Genomic DNA, 21,854 nt, shown 5'->3' on the forward strand with positions numbered 1-21,854 from the left:
GACATTTTGCATACAAATCCCCATCTAGTAGGGCGCAGTCACCCAGTTTCGGTGGAAGTGCGCGAGTTCGATTGGGATTCAAGTAGGAAGGGAGCGTCTCAGCTTCCTCGGACCAAGACCATTCGACTCAGCACCCCGAAGACTACAACCAAGAGTACGGGGGGTTATGTACTCTTGCTACAACTGGTGAAAATTTGGTTTTAGGGTATACTTCCCCTTTAAAAACCAGTATTAGATAAACCAAGAGTACATAACCCCCCCCCAACCCCCAAGGGGGGTTATGTACTCTTGGATAAACCTTGTCATAGTTCACGTTAGATTTTTGTAGGTGGAGGACTTGTTTCATGCTTATGCATGCTGTCGACATGTCGATCTAGCATGTACAGCAGCAGCTGCAGCGGAAATGAGTGGCGCTGAAATAAACGTGACACGTGACAGGGTTCGCCATGGCAAATAACACTGTGACGTCACGCGGGGAAGTCGAGTCTTCGTGCAACTGCATGCAAGATAGATAGGCGCTAGGTGCTTGGCATAAGCATGCATTATTATGAGTAGCTTACGGCCCGGCATAATGCAGTCAGTTGTCATTTTCGCTTGGTTGTTCGTATTATGTACACTGTAGTTGGGTCACTGTCGTGTTTTGTAGGGTGAGGGAATTACTTGTGTTCGACTACTTCTACGACCCTCTCGTTGTTGTTGTTGGTGCTGGCCTGTGCTGCGCATGTATTCCTGTGGAATGGTGTAGGAGACGGGCCAAGGCCTCAACTGGTTTCCGTCATGGCTGTGTAAGAGCGTATGATTTGCGGGAAGTTTTTTTAATGAATTGTTTCCATTGATTTACTGTTTTCAAGGAAATAATTGGCATGACTGTCTCATTCACGGTTAGACTGAGCGTGATTCGTGTGTTCTTTTCCCTCTATTGATACTTAGCAATGGGGCTCAAGGCCAGACTAAGACGTATGGCACGACATCCGCCATCAGCGATGCACCCCCAAAGCCAAAGGCAAGTCTTCATGTCTCCTCTTTTCTTTCTTTTTGTCCTCATTTTCAAAAAACAGTTTAGGTTTAGTATCGCCATTTTGTGGTTGTGTTCGGGAGTGGATAGAGCGAAAGAATTTGTTTGCCAAGTATCAATTATGCACAGGAAGTAGTTGGGCAGAGGCCTGAGGTCGAGCCTCTTCATTGCGTTTTCTGAGCTTCATTTTTTCAATTTGCTAAATTTCTAAGCCAGGGTGCGTTACGCTTGCCCAGTGCAGAAGGCTCAACCCATCGAAGAAAACGAAGCACTTGTGCACGCATAGATATAGCACAAAGTTGAAAGAAGGCTTTCTGCGATGTTTTTTAAATGTTTTTTTTTGCTATTTGCAGGAATCATCAGGCTTTAGTGATTTTCTATAGATATTCATCAGCATTGAAAGGTATTTCTATGGCTGAGACTTCCAGTTCTGTTGGTTTGTGGTACTTATTTCAGGATCTAGTGTTGACAAAAGAGCTGGAGGAATGTTTACGCGCCCGGAATTACTTTGAAACACCAGACGAACTAGAGCAACGGTATGTGTTCGTGTTGCTCACTGAGGAGCTTTGTAACCTTCACTAACCTTCACATATCTTTTCTGCAGGCACGTGTATGTGTGTGCGTATGTGTGTGTGAGTGTGTTTGTGTGTGTATGCGTGCGTGCATGTGTGTGTGTGTGTGTGTCCGCGATATGCATGTCTGAGGTTTGAAGTCGGGAGGTGTGTGTTTGTGTGTGTGTGTGTGTGTGTGTGTGTGTGTGTGTGTGTGTGTGTGTGTTTGGATATTGATAGCCCAGGAATGGTTCTTTGTTGATTGACTCGATGTGTGGATGATGAGATGGCACACTAATCATGGTGGTGGGCAGTGCAGTGTGTGCATAGCCTGCCATCCAGAAAAGCACAGTCACCGCCCTACACACTGTGCTGTACACTTTCTCACACCGAGTATGTGTGTTTGAACTGTGTACAATGTACCGTGCCTGTATGGGTGTGTGTAGTGTACATGATTGACTATCATGTGCCAGGGGCCATCTGACACACTGCATTATTTCCCTCTATCCAGGCGACATTGTGTCCTGCTTAGCCTACCGCGAGCGGAGCTAATTTCCGCTTCCCATATTCGCACTGCGCGCGCACGCGTGTGTGTGTACATGTACCTTATGTGTATACTCGTGCTGTTATCGCACTGTGCTTTGTCTCATCCAGTGTGAACGTCTTAGCTCGTTTAAATGCCTTGGTGAGAGAGTGGATCGTCAGTGTCAGCATGAAGAAGGTACGGCGAGAGTTTTATCTATTAGGCTGTGTAATGCTGAACTAGTGCTGCTATTTTGGCTTGCCCGGGAACTAGTATAAATCTACTGTAGTATGTTCGATTTTCGGGAAAGGAAATTCTTTGTCATTTACTCACTCAACACCGTTCGTATCTCTGTAGATTGATGCTCGTTGTGTTTCTGTTGTCTTCCTGCCGCCATGCCAGCCTAAATGTTTTTTTTTCGGGTTTTGTTTTCTCCACCTTAGCTGCCTGAGTCTGTGGCCCGGGAGCAGAACGGGAAGGTGTTTACTTTCGGTTCCTATCGGCTTGGCGTGCATAATAGAGGTAAACTCTTGGTTTATGCGATGTGTTGTTTGCTGTTGTCGTAGGACTGTGGTCGTTTGTTTTCTCCTCGTCTCCGTCTTCAACTGTGTGTTGGTTGTCTGAGCACATTGGGATCAGCCCCTGTTTGGTAGTGTGACAAATACGAATAAAATAAGCTCCATGATTCCATACTGTTGCACTGGGCGAGCCACGTTACGAGGTTTTTGCTTTTGGTAGTACTACCAACCCTCTCTTATCTGGGAACCGTGGGAGTGAATGGTGTCTGCGCCACAGAAAAGTCCCAAACTTCGAATACTGGACATGTGTATAACTTGTGACGCGTCCTATGTCTCTGCTTCAGTTTTCTACTAAATTTCTAGTCATTACTGATTGAAGCCATGGATGGTCCTTTTCTTGATTGACTCGACGTGTGGATGATGAGATGGCACACTAATCATGGTGGTGGGCAGTGCAGTGTGTGCATAGCCTGCCATCCAGAAAAGCACAGTCACCGCCCTACACACTGTGCTGTACACTTTCTCACACCGAGTATGTGTGTTTGAACTGTGTACAATGTACCGTGCCTGTATGGGTGTGTGTAGTGTACATGATTGACTATCATGTGCCAGGGGCCATCTGACACACTATGTTAATCCCATCTGACATTGCTATAGCCAAGTGACACTGTGTTCTCTCTGTTTTCTGTGTGCTGAGCTTCATTCATCTTATATCTTTATTTTCATTGTGTATGAATTTGTGTGTGTGCGTGCGTGCCCGTGTCTTTGTGTGTGTGTGTGTGTGTCTGCGTGTGTGTGTATGTGTCTGCGTGTGCGTGCCCGTGCGTGTATACCCGCCGTGTGTGCAGGTGCCGATATCGATACGCTGTGCGTTGCTCCAAGACACGTGGAGCGGACTGAGTTCTTTACCGAATTTGTCGAAATCCTGCGCAATGAGGAAGGCATTGAAGATCTCACCCCTGTGGAGGATGCATTCGTGCCGGTGCTTAAGTTTTCGCTGAACGGCATTGAAATTGATTTGCTCTTCGCCCGCCTTGCCTTGCAGTCCATACCAGTCGACCTGGACTTACTCGACGTTAATTTATTACGGAACCTTGATATGAAGTCGGTCCGGAGTTTGAACGGTGAGTTCACGTGCGGGCTTTTAGGCAATTGCTGCATGTTCTCATGTTTATATGTACATATACTGGTATACTAGGTCTGTGCGTCTGCAGTATGAATGCTTGGCTAGCTGGACATTGCCAGGTGGTGATGTACTAGTACCCAGCTATTCTTCTCAAATCAACAGGGCTGTTGGACGTGTGTTCCTAATTTCCTGCAGTGCCCTAGTCATTATCTGTGCTAGGCGGGCAGCATACAGTATGGCGTCTATTCAGTGTCGTGCTGACTATAGTTGCGCTCGGTGAAATCCGACCCAAAGTGCCTATTTTGTACTCTCAGCTTGCACGGCCCTCGGCGCCCTGGAAGTGGTACGGTTGCAGCTGGACGTACACATGTTCAAATACAATGATGTACATGTGATCAGAAATGACCCGGGGTGCCAGTTTTGCACTCTGGGTCAGATTTCACCCAGTGCAACTGTACTATCCAATATTCCTGGCACGTGGATCAACGGCTTGAGCTCCTTTTTCTCTCTTGCTGGCCTTGTGTTTGGTGTTGCAGGATGCCGTGTCACGGATAAAATTTTGCAGCTCGTGCCCAAAGTGGAAACGTTCCGTTTGGCTCTCCGATGTATCAAGCTCTGGGCGAAGTGTAAGCGAGGTCATGGAGACTTATGTGTGTGCTAGTCATTAGGTAGTTCTGCATGATGTGGAGCTTTTCACTTCTCCTGATTTCGGCCAGTTTCTGGTGCCATTGTACCGATAGTTCAGTAGTTGTATCAATACCACAATTAAACTGTGGTATTGAACTATTTTATTGCAGGATTTGTGAAACATGCCTGTGGTGATTTCCTATTACTTGGACCATTACCAGTAACTCGATTTTTCATGTCAGAGCTGGCAGCGGGATTTCTGCCTTATTACCTTTGACAAAAGGGCTGCTCCGAAGCTAATCCTGGAATCATGTTCCGCAAGCTGTGAGGCAAATGTACAAATGTGCGCGCGTGTGTGTGTGTGTGCATGTTTTTCTACCAATTCCCTGTCATTACCAGGCCGTGCTATCTACAACAACAAGCTGGGCTTCTTAGGCGGTGTGTCCTGGGCTATGCTCGTTGCTCGCACTTGCCAGCTGTATCCCAATGCAGCTGCCTCTACTATTGTCACGAAGTTCTTCCTCCTGCTGTCGAAGTGGGAATGGCCGCGCCCTGTGTTACTGGACAATCTTATCACGCAAGGCGAGGCCCCGCTGGATATGGAGATCTGGGATCCGCGGGTAAGCTGCTGGCCACTTTGCAAACGCTATCATCTCCTTCTCTGCGTACCCACATGCATTACATGTACTACATGGAGGGGAGAGAATTGTGGTGCTGCTAGCAGTTCACTATTGGGTCATGCCACAGCTACTTGCATGCCTCGCCTTTGTGTTAGGGTATTTGGAGCATGTGATTTGCCGGCACTTGTCGTAGGATGTGAAGCAGCGAAATTCCAATGACTGCTACTAGTACATATACTGCTGCTGGCACAGTTCCTGTTACGTGCTGATGCGTGAAGCCTACACGTGCCAGTATACCTCAATAAACCACAGATGATATTGAATGCCCGAAAGTTCCGAAACCCAAAATGAATGAAGAGATTCCAAAAATACCACATGCGAAGTTCGGAACAATGTGACCAGCACAGCAAACACAAGTCGAGAATCCAGTAAAAAGTAGTGAATAGGTATGCTAACATTAATATCCGTTTCATCGAAGTGGCACCTGGGCCTCTGACACTGTAAGCAAAGCTGAGGCAGCATCACCCTCCAGCGCCACCCAACATCCGAATAACTTCCAGCAGCCCCGCAGATACGTGATGCAGGATCGATGGAGCGAGGAGGGTGGCTTACGTTGATGCGTTTTCTCCTTGCTTACTTTGCCATTGCCCAGCACAACATACAGGACCGCTTTCACCTCATGCCCATCATCACGCCTGCGTTTCCGCAGCAGAACTCAACGTTCAATGTAACAAGGTCAACATTAGAGGTGATGAATGATGAGTTTGAGAGAGGTAAGGTCTGGCGGAAAGAAGACAGTGCGTCCTATTTATATGTCCTTGCTTTGACTCCTGTTCACGTTATGCACAAATGTGCATTCAGAAAGCTGGCATCTTGTTAGTGGTGAAATACCAAAACTCACTCTCCCTCTGATATTCTCTTACTTTTATCGAGGGAACAAACGTTCTGTATTTTCTATAGATTTAAGCGGTGTCAGTTGCAGCGTGCCGTTAGCTACAGTTCGTTCTGCAGCAGTGCTAGGCCTGTGACTGTGGATAGAAATCTGAGCATAGCAATTAACTGATGCATTAGGAAATTCAAGCTACCTGCCAGGTTTTCATAATTGCTGAGCTGACGAGAGAATGGCGACAAGGCTTTTGCCAGAGAACAGGCGTGAATACGGCAAGGATACCAATGAAGTAGAACGCGACAAGGTGTGTTGAATGCTGCACAGTTGCGGGCAGTGATAGGGAATGGAAAGGACTAGCTTTCACGTATGTACAGTTGTGGCAAGCGAAATCCGGTACTTGTCATAGGGTAGAGCACCACAAATGGACATCAATGCTGCAATGCACTGTGCCCTAATTTGTACATCAGAGCCGTATGCATCCCAAACAGGGCAAACGCGAACGGTCACAGCGTAGATAGTATCTACTGTGCGTATCTGATACGCACAGTTCACAGATTAAGTACACATAAGGTGTATTGCCATCCCGTGTCCAATCATATTTTGGGAGCACTTGTGAACCTTGACTGTGAGTACGAGTTCTGTCACGAGATAGATAAAAAGTTGTATGTAACACATGTGCTACGTATGCAGGGCTGCAGTGACTGCACACCGCATGGTGCAGTCCCTTATGCCAAGTGTCGGATTTCGCTTGCCACAACTGTACTTTGAAGGAGCTACATATTTGCATGCATTGTCCAAAGTCTTGTTTTATTTCGAATCGAAGACCTACATGATTGTGTACTTCTTCGAAGGAGTAGATGGTGCAGACAACACCCAAGGGTGGCTCACGGTCGACTGGGTTAATGTGTGCAAGTGTATGTTGCTGAACGAAACCGAATATTTGCGTCCGTGAATATTCATTTGGTCAGTCGTTTCGTAGGAGTATTCCAATATTCAATAAGTTGATTTTACCACTTCATTTATGTATCACTCACTGTTTTGTTGTTGTTCTCGTTCCCTGTCTCTGTCTGTCTCTCTCTCTCTCTCTCTCTCTCTCTTTCTCTCTCTCTCTCTCTCTCTCTCTCTCTCTCTCTCTCCCTCTCTCTCTGTCTATCTCTCCCTCTCTATCTCTCTCTCTTTCTCTCTCTCTCTCTCTCTCTCTCTCTCTCTCTCTCTCTCTCTCTCTCTCTCTCTCTCTCTCTCTCTCTCTCACTCTCTCTCATGTCCTGTGCTGTTAGGTTTGGAGGTGATGCAACAAATAGAAGAGGGTGCCAAAGACTGGACTGAGCTTTGGCAGCCTAACAGCTTTTTCACTTCGTACAAGTAAGCTCTAGCTACGGTATCTTGTCTGTTTTTGTTTTAAATCTATTCCTGGCTCTTTGTTGTGTTTTCTTCATGATTTCCCACAATTGTTGCCTCACCTGGTGCATTTGCTCGTTCATATCACCAAGATTACATAAACAAGAGTGTGCAACTCTGCAGCTAGCTAGTACATGGTATGGTCCACAGCAGAATTTTTTTGTTGGCGTCACCTTTTTCAGAACCTATGTCACATGTCGTGCAAAGCCGGTGCTATATTTTTTGTAGAAGATCACCTTCGTCACGAGTTTATGTTTTGCCGCTTTCGAAATGAAATTTTCCCATCTTCTCCCGCTTCTGCAGCTTTTTACCGTACTCATAGTGCAAGTTTAGTGAAACCCTGCCGAGTCCGCGCGGCTGCAGACTCACAGTGTGCACACCTCGCACGGTATAACTCATGATCCTCAGAAACGGTGACGTCAACAAAATTCCACCGTGGGCCAAACCACGTGGATTCGCATACCCTTTGTTTATGTACTCTTGATATCACCTATTGGCATTGTCTGGTTCGTCTTTATATCATTTACCTCGTAAGTTGTGACATGTGTGGTGAGAAATCTGCAAAACCATGCGCGTAAGGACACGGAGCATGCTGTCCTCGTGGCTTAGGGCCGGGGCTGCCTGTGTGCTGATGCAGGGCTTGCTTCCCTGCTAACTGGTGTTGTGATAAAACAAATTTCTTCTGTTTTTTTTCCCCACTCTCAGGCACTTCATCGTTTTGACAGCAGTTGCCCAGACTAAGAGCGATGAGCAGGCATGGTGAGTGACTGTTGCCTGACTTCCTCCACTGTACATGTACTATCGTCTATGCCATTTCATCTCCAGTGTTGTAGTTCGTTTCAGTTCCCGAGCCGCAGTAGTGCCTACTGCGGCTTGGCTGTGTTGTGAGGCGCCGCTCCTGTCGTTGAGAGTAGTTTTACTGGTAGTGCATGTACTGTTATGGTTGGCGTTAACATCCGGTGGAATGACCGCAGGGGCCGGCGGCCGGCCTTGCGCATGCGCACTGCGAAGATGGACACATACAAGCACACCATGGCCCCAGTCATATGAATGTGCACCGTATGCGTACTAACGGCTGCAAGGCCAGTGCCCCTTGGCCGCTTGACTCACCGGATTTCATTGTCCACAACAGTACATCCTCATTCAGTGATGTAGACACATGGTGACTAGTTTTATGCTTTTTTTTGGTTGTTATGGCTCATATTTTGGCTAATCGACAATGTGCATTCCACATGATCTGTTCTTCTCTTAGGCTTGGCCTAGTGGAGTCGAAGCTGCGTAAGCTAATCCAGTCTTTGGAACGCAACGGGTATATAACACGCGCTCACGTCAACCCCAATGCGCATGGTCCTCTGCCGACAGAGGAGTAAGTCCGGTTCTAGTGTTGCCACATTGTCGTCTAGCACTTGTACTTGCGCATGCACTGTGTTTGAAATGTGTGCAGAGCGCATGCACTATGCTTGAAACGTGTGCTGAGCGCAGAACACTTTCCCCTTGCCATGTTGTGTTCGTTGGGCTGGGTTGCAATTCAGACGGTTGTTTTCTTTAGAACTGCCCGCGCACGCTGCATTTGAAGTGCAGCCAATCAGAGTTCTGGAATATTCAAAAATCAGTGGATTTGTATTTGATTCCTTGGTTGTCGTTTTCACTATAGATTTATAGGTCAAGTACGCATACACCTATTGAAAGAAATTTTGAAATCGGGCAAGTAGAAGGGGAATACTTGTGTTGAGCTATTTCAAGTAAATGTCCAATTTAAGTCCATACATCTGTGCAATCTAGATGTGTGTCATGTTAGCTGTAGGCTTTTTGTATTTGGCTTGCTTGGGGGTAAATAGCACTGAAATATTCAATCAGAGAAATCGGAGTACTCTAGCTCTGGACTTTGCTACAAGTCTTTCACTCCTGGTTGACATCCTTGGTAATGGCTGGCGTGTGTTGTGGGGCGATGTGTCTCCTGCAGGCAGCAGTTTGCACTTCGCTGGTTCATCGGACTGCAGTTTCAATCCATGGGTGAGTTCCTCTGGTGGTGGAGGTGATTGAGATTAAGCATTATGGCCAAGCACATACGGTGCGGGTTGCGCATGTGGTATGCTGCCCAGTTGCTTGTGCAGTGAGTTTGATTCCATGCACACCTGCAACCCTGGTAGAAGTTGGGTGTACATCGTGTGTGTGTGTGTGTGTGTGTGTGTGTGTGTGTGTGTTTGGTGGTGGGGGGCTAGTCTGTATGTTTGGCTATGTGTATGATAAATCCTCCTCCCACGTTTCCTTGTCCTGTTTCGTTTTCTGCAGAGGGCGTGAGTGTGGATCTCACATATGACATTCAATCATTTGTCAACACCGGTACGTCATTGATGTGCACAAACTGGCACTGCGCAACTTCTGCATTGCACCAGATTTGACTTCGGAGTTTGGAGCTGCAGTCTGAGGCGCTGTCGGGAAAAGGATGCAGCCGTTTTATCCCGAAGCGGGAAGAATAAATGGAGTGATATAGTAGCTTCATGAATTCTTTCTTTCAGTCATGCTGGTGTTGCGAGCGTTGGCAACAATTTCTTGCTTCACGGTTTTTATAGCACAATTGTCTAAATCATGTTGGGCTGCTTTCGATGTGGAACACTCTGTCCTTCCTTGTTCCGCATAGCAATGTTGTATCCAGCGTTAGTCAACCTGTGTGTGTGTGTGTGTGTGTGTGTACGTGTGTTGTCCGTTGCAGTCCACCGACAGGCCGTGAGCAACAAAATCTTCCGTGAGGGTATGGCAATTGATGCCAAGTACTTCAGACGGTCAGTACTCGCTGCAGGCTGTGTGTATTGTGATTTCTGTTTTGCGGACCAGAGCGGGGGACTTCCTGTTGTACAGCATGCTGGCTTCGTTGCTTGAGAACGTGTTGAATGTGTGTATGGTGACCCAGTGAGTGTATTCGAGTGTGCCCGCGAATCGATTCATGAATCGATTCTATTCACATCACCCCATGTGTTCCGAATCGATTCCAGGGCTCATTACATGAAATCGAACGGCGAGATTCCATTCATGAATCGATTCAAGTGCGTAATCGAACGCAGCCAGTGAGAATGGTGATGTACTTGTTTTGAGAATACTGACTTGCCGATGTCTCCTTTTGTGTGTCACTTGGAACCCTTGCAGGAAAGACTTGACGCAATTTTTGCCTGCAAGCTTGATCAAGGGTAAAAAGCGATCTCTGGTGAGTCGGCTCTGCCTTTCTTTCTTCTTTTTTTAACCCTTTGCCATCCGACCAAAATTCCCCTGCAGTCCCAAATGCAATAATTCTTACCTTATTCTGAAAATATCTTCGGTTCTAATCAACCAATTTTCACAATCTTGGGCATTCTGGAAAGCTCTCCACGAGCTGCGTACTTTGAGCTCAAACAGGACACTACCGAGATCACATATCCAGCGCCAGGGAGCTTCAAATACACCCCATCGCTGGATATACGAGGAAATTCTCTCCTCGCCAGCCATTTCTCGCTCCTTCATCGTAAACATTCCAATTTTTTGCTTGAGTTTCTTTTCATGCTGCCCACGCGCTCAAAGCATGCCAAAGTGACTCAGCATGTCAGGAGAGGGGAAAATCGCCGCTCAAGGTCAGTCACTCGGAAAGAAATTCGACTTTTGCCGTAGCTGAAATGTCGAGGACAATATCTTTGGAATGCGACATTCCAGCTCTTTACCGATTGGTGCAATGGAAAGCGGAGCTCTTCGGCTACTTCCTAGATACTTAGTTAGGTCTTTAAATTCCGACAAGAATCGATCGAGTTACGAATGTTTTAGTGTATGCATGTCCATCGATCTCTAGAGATCGATTCAAGTACGCACGGATGGTAAAGGGTTAACCAGTACACAAGTTTTGAGCATACCAGATGTATGTGATAATCCTCTCTGTCAGTGTTCCATAACGGCAAGGTTACAGGCTGCCGCACACGCATACAATTTCAGTGGCCGCTTACCCAAGACTGATTTAAAGAGTATATTTGGGTTGGTTGCAAATGCGAAACACATCTCTCCAGTGTGCCTCCCAGTTCCCATCAGGCTTAGAGGTTATGCTATTGAGAACCTGAGAACTTATTCATGTGCATGTGGGAGTATATGTAGTGTGGCGACGCGACAATATCTGTTTTTGGTGAAGTGCACAGTAAGAAACCTGGTACATGTATATACAAGCCTTGCTCGATAAGGTAACATGTTTTGATGATGACAGCATGTAACAAGGCAGAGGATGCACAGCAGTGCTCCAGTCTACAACCAGGAACCGGTTGGCAGAGTCCCGGTCTTGCGACCATCTGAACCGTGTTGGGGACAAACCCCGGTTCGGCCCGGGACTCTGTCAACTGGTTTATGGTTGTAGTCTAGTCAGTAGTCAGGAACACTGCTGTGCGTACTCCGCCTTGTAACATGTTGTCAACATCACAACCCGTAACTCGTAAGAAAACCTGTTGCTCACTTGTGTTCCGCTGCAGGGTAAGTCTGACACCCGCAAGGCAGCGCTATCGGCCACGGTGTCTGATACACCAGAGTCCTCATCGGCACCGTCAACTCAATTAACTCAGTCCTGCCCGGGAGAGCAGTCTACGGTGAGATTGCAATGTGCCCTGCATGGCCGTGGGGTGTTTTGTCCTCTGTTGGGTTTTTTGGTGACGAGTACACATCTAAGCGTGCAAGTCCTATATGAAAATCAGCACTTTGCCAAGAGAACCTACAGTACTGTAGTGTCTTGTATAAAAGCCTGTCTTTTATAGAAGCCTGATAAGATACACTGTCAGCACATAAGCCTGGTTTAGTGTTGACATACATAGAGATACCTGGTTTGAATAGAAGCCTGACTTGAATAGAAGCCTAGCACTGACATCGGCTTGTACGGCCGTAAGCACCTGATGTTATATGCGACATTACGGTATACGTGGCAACAAGGGACGTATGCGAGTAGCCCCCGTTCGTTTTCTTTCGATACAGTTCAGAGGTTAGCATGTGCATGTAGCATGTGTGCTGCTTCTCTTTTGTGTTTGTGCATAGGCCAGTCCGGAGGATGACGACGACTCTACAACACAGAAGATATCGGAAGTAGGGGAACCTGCAGCACGGGTAGCGACCAAGGACAGCGATTCCGCTGACGCTGCATCTCCTGTGTCTTGTACTGCTGACAAGGTGGGTGTACAGGTATTGGTGGCTGTGGGGGTGTATGAGGGGGTAGGTGTGAGTATGTGGGTTTCGTTATTTATAATGGTTGTTTACAATGTCCTCTTCCACCTGTGCGCGTGTAGAATGCTGCTGCTACAGACGCAAAGACAGACCCGCTAGCCATGAAGCGCCCTGCACAGGGCCAGGACAGCCAGCCAAAGAAAAAGAAATACGAAGAGGTGAGGTCAAGCTGCCGATTTTTCTCATTTAGAAGCTTTTTTGTCTTCTATTAAGTACAGGACTGCCATTTTTGTATGTGACCAGTGGTGGTATGATGACTTTGTAGTTTGGTGTGAAAATGCGATTCTCTCACTCGTGCCTGGATCAAGGAAAGACCACCTTAGGACTTGAACTCAGTGTAATATTATGGCTATAAGGAGGATGAGCTGAAGTGACGTTTGTATTACTTTATTAAACAATGTTAAGTGATGGAGACGATACGTCATTATTATTATTATTAAATAATTTTATTATTATAATATGCATTCCCGCGGCAGCGTCAACAGTGCAAGTGCAAGTCACCCATGCACGAACACAGTCCACACGTTCGCTTGACGCTTATGCTGGACATGGTAAGAGAAGCAGTTGATATAGGAGACATAAAGACAACAAACACAACCGTAGCTGTAAATCCTTTGTGTATAGAATGTTTAAAGTGTATTGAGCGATATTTCCGTGATCTGGGAAAAAGGTAACAGCGCGGTTTCATCGCCGAAACCTCTGCTCGCAGATCATATCCAATAGCTGCCTCCATTCGCTTCGAACTGCAGCTACGTCTGATAAGGCGCTCCAGATCTTCCAGGCTCTGCAATCGCCCGCACGCAGCTCGGTTGAGGTCGTCGAGCTTCACCGGCAGGGTGATGCGAGGGCGGCCTCTCCACTTGCGGTCATCACATTCAAAGTAGCTGACCATGCTTAGGACGGCGGGGCATCACTGGGAAGTCGAAGGATATGGCTAAATAGCCTCCACCGAGCTCTGGTGATGATGCGGCTGATCGGCTCTGCCTTGCACATGTCGTAGAGTGCTGTTGTTGCGATCTTCTGCGGCCAGACGAAGCCGATCAGTGAACGGAGCTGGCCGCAGTGGAGTGCGTCGAGTCCACCCTCGGCAGCTGCCATCAGTCCCCATGTGCCGGCGTTGTATACTAGCACTGGTAGTACAAACGCATTGTAAAGACGAAGCCTCAGTTCTTCTCCAGCGGTACTGCGCCGGCTCCATAGTGACCAGAGCGATCGAAACGCTGCAGAGGCTAGTTGTTTCCGCCGAGAGACATCCTCGTTATCCCCGAGGAGTGAGCCGAGCTTCTTGGTGGTGCGCCACTATTCCGCTATCCTGTCCAGGGATCGGCCCAGAACGGTAATTTCTGTTTTATCCGGGTTTACCTTCAGAGCCCATCCGTTGAGGACGTCACCGATAACCGGCTCCAGGTCACCCACCCAGCCAGACTCTGTGCTGATGAAATCCGTGTCGTCGGCGCACGCAATTTCAAATGGCAAGCCGAGATCCGATGATGGCCGAGCCCTGGCAGTAGCAGTGCTCCTTACATCCCGCAAAGCTGCCTCGAGATATACCACAAATAGAACAGGGGACAAGGAATCGCCCTGGGGCGTCCCGATAGTGGTATCGGCGGATTCGGATGTTGCTGTGCCGATGCGTACACAGAAGGACGTGTTGGCTAGTAGGACATGGATGAGACGGATCTCGTCCTCGTCCAGGAAGGAATTATAATAATTATACTTTTTTTGAAGTAATTTTCTTTTTGCTCTTCTCCTTTCTGTTGTGCTCTTGCAGGTCGACTCTACTGTTCCCTGCAGTTCAGCTGTGGAGGCTTGAAAGCCATACCATGTTCTGCTGTGTGTGTATTCTGTCGACGACCGGATCTACGAACCACTATCGAAAATGACTCAAAGAAATCGCTTCTGTTTAGTCACGAGGCATCGGATGCTGGTGGGTGCCATGCATACTATCTCCTTCTCTCTCTCTTCTGTGTCACGTCTGTCATTGCTCTAGAACTCCTTCCATGGCTACTCTTCTTCTTACTCCTTTCTTTACCAAAATGTGGCCACTATGTTCAGGCGCTCCTTGAAGTGCAGTAGCCCTCTTGACCCTTCTCTGCCTCCTAGCTGTATATACTCCACTACTTGGTGTTGTGTGTGTGTGTGTGTGTGTGTGTGTGTGTGTGTGTGTGTGTGTGTGTGTGCGTGTGTGTGTGTGTGTGTTGTGACCCTCTGTTGCCTTTCCCGCGAGCTTACGTCTGTGTCTAGATAACAGTTATTCCAAGATTGTCATTCTCTCCGTGCTGCACATCGTTGTTCACCCCTCGTGTTGGCGTACATGTTGCTTTTCATCTCGCTTGTTATTTTCCTCTTGACTTGTTCTAGCTGTGTTGGCGCCGGCGCCAGTGTTGCTAGATGTGAATGTCCTTGATTTACCTGCCTCGTTTTGTTTACTCTTGGCTTGCTTCGTTTTCTCTCTTGTTGCTGCGTGTCGTATCCTTTGTAAGTGTTGCACGATCGTTCTGCAGTGTGATGTGTATCATGTGTGTGTGTGTGTGTGTTTGTTTTTTGTTGTAACCCACGCTAACCCTGTGCCGTACACTTATGCTGTGCATAACTCCGTACCCTGTGTGCTGCGCTGTGTGTGTATGTGTGTTGTGTGCACCGCACTGTTTACCGTATACATAGAGTGCCACCTAGAGTGCTGCCAGTCTTTATGAAACATCAAATTTCCTTGTCTTAGCTCTTTCCTATTATTACAGCCCTAAAAAAAGAAACATAACCTGAGAAGTGACTCTACATAGTTTTTTCCCGTTCTTTGTTCCCCTTCTGATAAAAATCCAGAGAGGAAACACCTTTCCGGTTTGGAAATGACAGATGCCAGCATACCTTTTCTCTCTCATTTTTTCGTTGTTTTTTGCCTTGCATATTAGATATCTGATTTGAGCAGGTAAAGCAAGGTTACTCGCATCCGTCTTAAATCAGAACTAAAAAACGAATAAACAGGGGTCGGAAAATTGTAAAAATGACCTCAAAAACCAGCCGTGTGTTTCTTGATGTGTTTGGTCTGTGCTGTGTGTGTGTATGTGCAAGATATGAGTGAAGTGCACTTGACTGTGCTTGCTGGTGACATAACCCAGCATGCACTGGGCTCTGGTCACTGGTGACTTCTAATTGGGTGGGGCATGCCCAATCCGGGGTTCGAATTATCAGACAGTAGACAGGTTGCGCTTGTAAGGAAGTTTCATATAGCGTTCGTTCGGCGGATCAAAAATTGAGTACCACTCTCATTTTTAACCCATAAAACATCTGACCAAAATTTCAATAGAGTTCTCTTACTAAATGCCCTTGATACCTGGATTGATACCTGGATGAGTTCCATCTCTGAAAAGCTAACTGTTTCGACCTTTAGTGGCCTCGTCGACCGCAGGGCTGGTAGTCGCAGAGGACTGGCCATAGGGCTCTCTAGCCTTGGTTTTGTCATGAAGATCATACTTGCACTTCTCTGGCCCTCCAGGAAATCGCGATTCCACGGATGCCACAAATTTCGCGATTTTGCCCCAAACCCGCGATGTTCAGCAAAATCCGCTATTTCCCCGGTTTTTTTTGTCGTTTTCTGCACTATATCTCACATTTTTATGCACTTTTCACGCAGTTCTTTCCATGAACCTGTAGGTAATTTGCACAGTACGACTCCGGAGTAGACATACGATGCAACAAATTTCGTGATTTGGCCCAAATCCGCAATTTTCTGCAAATAATTCTTGGCAAGTTCTGCATCATTCCGCACTTTTCGTTGCATTTTTTGTTACTTTCTGCCGCAATTTCTTGCGCAAGTTTCCGAGAGTTTTTCCGCAAATTCCCGCAGGGACAGGCTTCTGTGAAATTTTGGTGGCATTAAAGGGGAAGTGCATCGATTTTTCGAGTATGGTCCAGAAGAAAGACAATTTGATATCGGTTCGAATGGCATATCTCTCGCTTCCATACGATAAGCCAAACTTGCCAAATCGCCAATTGTATGCTCACGTTGCCATAGCGACCAGAGCAGTGATGACGTATGAAAGGCTTAGCTCCTCCACAGAGAAGGTCGATCACTGCATAAATTGGTCATTTTTCAATTGCCTTATTGTATTTACGATGTGAAAGAAGTGCTGTGTTCAATGCTGTTAGTGCCGTGAACTATTTATCGCCCTTCTCATGCATTTCCCTAGGCTGACTGTGCCTAGGAAATGGTTTCCTCCAGGACAAGATGCTTGGAATTCGCCATCTCTCCTGAGACAATTTTCAGCAAACTTTCAAACCTACGACATTATTTCATTCGTCAATCTCCACCACCCGTCGTCTCACCTGGCTTCAGAAGATGTTACGAGAGATAGGAGAGTCGCCAGGAAGCATCTCATTCATCTTCAGGAGGTGGAAAGAGCAAACGGCATGGTCCTTGGTTGGGGAAAATGCTGAACGTCTGATTTGTCCCAACCAAGATTTCAGCATTTTGTTCGTCACTATTTTCGCTTGTCTGCTGGTGTCTCCGCACTCCAGCTTTCTCCTGTCGGTGTCACGTCCCAGTACACAACCGAGAGGACTACTAACAAACAGTTCACTGCACTAACAGCATTGAACACAGCCCTTCTTTCACTTCGTGAATACAATAAACCAATTGAAAATGACCAAATTCTGCAGTGATCGACCTTCTCTGTGGTGGAGCTAAGCCTTTCGTACGTCATCACTGCGCTGGTCGCCATGGCAACGTGAGTATACAATTGGCGATTTGGCAAGTTTGGCTTATCGTATGGAAGCGAGAGATATGCCATTCGAACCGATATCAAATTGTCTTTCTTCTGGACCATACTCGAAAAATCGATGCACTTCCCCTTTAATTCTCGTGCCTTCGCTCTCGATATTAGGGAGGTTTCCCAGTAACGAGGTGATTTAGCTTTTTTTTACCATTTGGCATTTTTAACAAAATTGTGTAAAATTTGCTTTTCTTCTGGCTGTTTCTCTGCTCCGGATGGCTGTATCGAAACATGGGTGGTGGCAAATGAGAGCCAGTTTATCGTAGATCAACATTGACCAGAAAATTTGGTGCATATAATTCTCCCTGCCATGTCGGTGTAACTAGTGATGGGTGCTTTGCCATTGTGTGTAAAATAAGCCCTTGAATGGACGAGTGGGCAGTAAATTGCTTCCGCAGGGCCTTTGGATGACGTCAGGCCGTCTTGATATCGCTATAAAGACAACAATGAAGAACAGTAGGTCACGGAATACACTCTGTGAGAACGAAAACAGGGCTGCGATGCTATGCTACCTATCCAATTCTACCGTATGACACAGCCACTAGTTACATTTTTTTTTTTACAAAACACGGCATTGCGGCAGCATACAATGCAGTTGACAGATTAATTTTCATCCACTAGCATTCCTTGAAGTGATATCTATCAACTTCAGAACATTGATGCCAGTTCGTTATGCCATTTTAAAAAATTGTTAAAAAATGACACACCAATTATTTGAACCCTGAGAATACTATGAAAGTAGGACATGATTCAAGACACTTTCCAAAGTGGGATCATTCCCATTATTTTTAAACAATGGGCATGAAGGATAGCACTTCCACTTGCAACAATTCGTTTGGACATAGCTTGCCTAGAAGTGGCTGAAAAAATGTCATTTTACAACAATGTTAAAAAAAAGCCAAATCACCTCGTACGTATGAAAATAACGTAGAAACTGCACGGAATTTTCATACGTAAAAATCAGAGCTGTTGGGTTTCGCTCTGCGTGATTTCTCCACGACTGCTTAACATGCGTTGTTGCTTTGGAGACGCATTGGCTGCATGCACCATGAACCGAAACCGCGTTTTCCATTTTATTTTGCACGTGCACAATGCGTACCTTGTGTTTCGCGCGGCTTGAACGTTGCCATGGACAAATGCGGAAAATGCGAGAAAAATATTTCAAAACGTCCTACGGAGGACCCAACCTAGGAAAGAGCTTTCCTACGGAAATCCGTAGAGAGACTTATGTATGAAAGTTGCCCTCGCTCACCGGCGCGTACGACATATTGATTTTCATACGTAATTACGTAGAGCGAAACCTCCCTATTACCAGTCCTACCGCAGCTGCTGTAGATCTTGCTGGTACGTCTCGTACAGTATCACACTACCAAGAGTCTGCAATCCCATGGTCATGGGGCAATACTAGTAGACTCTTGGAAGAACATGGAGGGGCGAGCCTTCTGGGCCGAGGCTGGAAGCACGGGTGGTCATCCTCCTTGCAAGGTGCCTGGCACATGGTGCAATCCTGGTACGATAAAAGCCACTATAGTGCTTTCGCCAATTCCGGGCCCATATCTTTTTCACAGTTTCACTTCATTCTTATTCAAGATGGTGAAGGAAGTATTATTTCAGATACAATACAAATGATAACTACAGTCAACTTTGCATATAACGACCGTGACACTCGGGGGGGGGGGCATCAGAAAAGTGTCTTTAAGTGTTGTTATACCCGTTATACCCGAAGTATTCAGTTCGATGGGACTTTGCTCTGGGCATGGAAATCCTGTTGTTATTTGCAAATTGTCGTTATATCCGCAGTCGTTATTAGCGAAGTTGACTGTATTAGGCCGTGATCGTTTGGTCGGATCCAGATCCAGATCCATAGGATCCACTGGATCTACAGTGAGCGATTGGTCGAATCGTGGTATCCTGTGGGGACAGACTATTGTGCAACACATGGTTCCGCTCTGTTCCTCGGCTAGAGATTGCCCGCACGCGTGCTATACAGGGTGCCTCATCAAGCTGCTCGATCCTGGGCCATCATGGAGAGTTTGCCAAGGTGGTACACATACATGTACATGAAGTTTTAGCGTATCAGGGGCCCAGAATTGGCGAGTACACTTTAGAACGAGGTCTGTCTCGTTGTCCAGGAAACGACCAATCAGCGACGTTCCCGCCACGGGCCTTATCAGACTTTAAAGCCCGCTCAATCGCAATTTTACTACTCTTGATGACGCGTTGAGGGCCTTGGATTAGTTTAAAGCCCGCTGAATAATTGTACGCACTTTCCACTCGTACAACTTCCTGTACGCATTATAGTGCAGTGGAGACAATGAACTCTGCATAAAATGTACGGTGTACTTCTAAAAGCTACCCATTTCGGAAGTGTGTATGGTTTTTACTTCCCGTACTCTTTCATCTGTATGATTTTCCTTTCTCAACAGCTGGCGAAAACCTATAAAAACCGAAGATCAAAAGTCATTATAGGTATCAAAAAGGGGCTCTCGAAGCCCCTAAATAGCTCTACAAGCTAAGGGTGCGTTCTTATAATCTCTAGCTTCTAGGAGAAGAAGAAAAGAGAAGTCGAAGAAACTGGGATAATTCAAGAACGGGTCCGGAATTCGGAGATATTGTGCACATATCGAGCAAAATGAAGCGCCAAAGGGGCCGCGATCTTGAGTGCCACGAATATAGTATGCGCTGTGCGCATGCGAAAAGGGAAATGCGTACACTCATGATCAACACGTGGCTTTTAGCCTAGTTCACATGCGCTGATCCCAAACCGCAGGAATCTCCAAGTTGTAACCAGGTAACCACCTCTGAAGCTTGGAGGGCTTTGGAGAGCCTCCTAAAATTCGGAGAGGATATAAGAACAGCTCCCGAACTTTTTGGAGTGTCTCCAACTTTTCCGTGAGGATTTAAGATGCCACCCTGAGAATGAAGGTCGCAATAAGAGCCCAGCATTTCATTTCCTTCTATTCTACTTTTAGTAGTCCTCAGTGGTGCTGAGTTGCCAGTTACCATCATACCGTAGAATCCCGCGGATAAGCCCATGCCCGCGCATAAGCCCAGGGTTTGTTCGAACACTGATGATCACAAAGCTTCATCGTACAAGCCCATGCCCATGGGCCTACAACACTGTAGGTCATACCAAGAGTCCATAAATTATGGACTCTTGACCATACCATGTACATGTACGTAGTACATGCACATTATAGTTTTTTCCGTACATTTCAGCACAATCATCGGTTGTTTTTGTTTGCACAGTGGTTTTCAGCAATGTACTTCTCACTTCCTTGACACTTTTCAATAGCACAACTTGGTGTCGGCGTATAAGCCCATGCCCGCGTATAAGCCCATGTTCTCGTATAAGCCCACCGAAATGTCCTTGTGAAACAGATAAGCCCATGGGCTTATCCGCGGGATTCTACGGTACCGCACCAGTTCTCTCTGCACACAAACCACAAAACTACCCAATATAAGAGTACTAGCATAATGCAAGTGAGATAATCCATGTAATCTCGTTCTAAAATAGTTAGTGCATGGCAAGGGAGGGCCTTATGGCTTGTTTGTGCCCTTCAGGTTAGCCCTCGGGCCTACAGCCCTCAGGCTAACCTGTCGGGCACTAACAAGCCATACTGAAGGCCCTCCCTTCCATGCACTAATCTACTAACAAGAGTAAATACCGTATTATCTCTAATATAAGCACGGTCCTTTATTTTTTCAATGTACCTCCGCCCCGTGCTATTATTGGAGACGTTCCTTTATTGGAGACTGTTCCATTATTATTTCAACCTCATTTCAGAGGCATGTTGCCATGCCAAATTCATGTCAGACACACACATTTCAGGGTTTTTTTCGCCGGTACAGATAACTAATTTACACAGTGTGCTTATAATGGAGACTGAGCAATTTTTTGAATGCCGCCCCAAGGTGTTCTATTATTGGAGACGTGCTATTATTAGAGACTGTGCTTATATTAGAGATAATACGGTAAGCTCTAAGTTGGTACTAGTGGTTGACATGACGCCCGTCTATCAACCGGCCACAACTCTCTTCGATCACAAGTTCGTGAGTGTCCCCGACTGGCAGTCTACGGTGGGGAGATTGAGGTTCAACACGGACAAGGACGGCCTGAGTGTGGTGGTGGTGATCAGGTGGTGGTCGGGGGGGGGGGGGGGGGGGGGTGGTGATGGGGGGGGGGGGGGGGGTACTGTGTTTCGGTCGGGAGCTAGCTTGTCGCCGGGTCACTCTTGGCATCATCAAACTGAAAGGAAGTCGGAACTATCACTCACTATGTCTTGATCAGTCACTGGGAAGCCACTGCTAGACGCTGGGTGCCGGGCTGGGATAGACATCGTTCAGCACTCAACTCACTGGACATAACAGGTCTTCGACGATTTCCTTGCATCATTCAGTAGCTAGCTGCTGAGTCCATAATGTGGGTTCGTCCTTCCAGTCAGGGAGTCGTGGTTTCAAGTAGAGGTTAGCCCAGGGCCACAGCGGAGAGAGTCGCACACTGCTGAGATAATGCCATGGAGTCGTTCCCAAATATTTCAAGCAAGCAAAATATACAAGCAAAATATAAAAAATACTGAAAAGGATCGGAGTGAGATCTACTC

The 21,854-nt window shown here is 46.7% G+C and overlaps 1 protein-coding gene across 1 annotated transcript; it reads left to right on the forward strand.

Moving 5' to 3' along the window:
- Nucleotides 1-557: 557 nt before the first annotated feature.
- Nucleotides 558-15,498, forward strand: LOC135815293 (poly(A) polymerase type 3-like). The gene is made up of 20 exons (XM_065328569.1): nt 558-785; nt 931-1,003; nt 1,472-1,551; nt 2,221-2,287; nt 2,533-2,611; nt 3,456-3,731; nt 4,270-4,359; nt 4,760-4,980; nt 5,633-5,753; nt 7,147-7,231; nt 7,973-8,026; nt 8,520-8,633; nt 9,231-9,280; nt 9,560-9,610; nt 9,981-10,050; nt 10,412-10,469; nt 11,743-11,856; nt 12,296-12,427; nt 12,544-12,639; nt 14,253-15,498. Exons 1-20 carry the CDS (start codon nt 778-780, stop codon nt 14,292-14,294), a joined length of 1,881 nt encoding a protein of 626 aa, XP_065184641.1. The 5' UTR covers nt 558-777; the 3' UTR covers nt 14,295-15,498.
- Nucleotides 15,499-21,854: the final 6,356 nt, after the last annotated feature.

This window comes from Sycon ciliatum, chromosome 4, assembly GCF_964019385.1.
Source record: "Sycon ciliatum chromosome 4, ocSycCili1.1, whole genome shotgun sequence".
NCBI classification, from domain to species: Eukaryota; Metazoa; Porifera; class Calcarea; order Leucosolenida; family Sycettidae; genus Sycon; species Sycon ciliatum.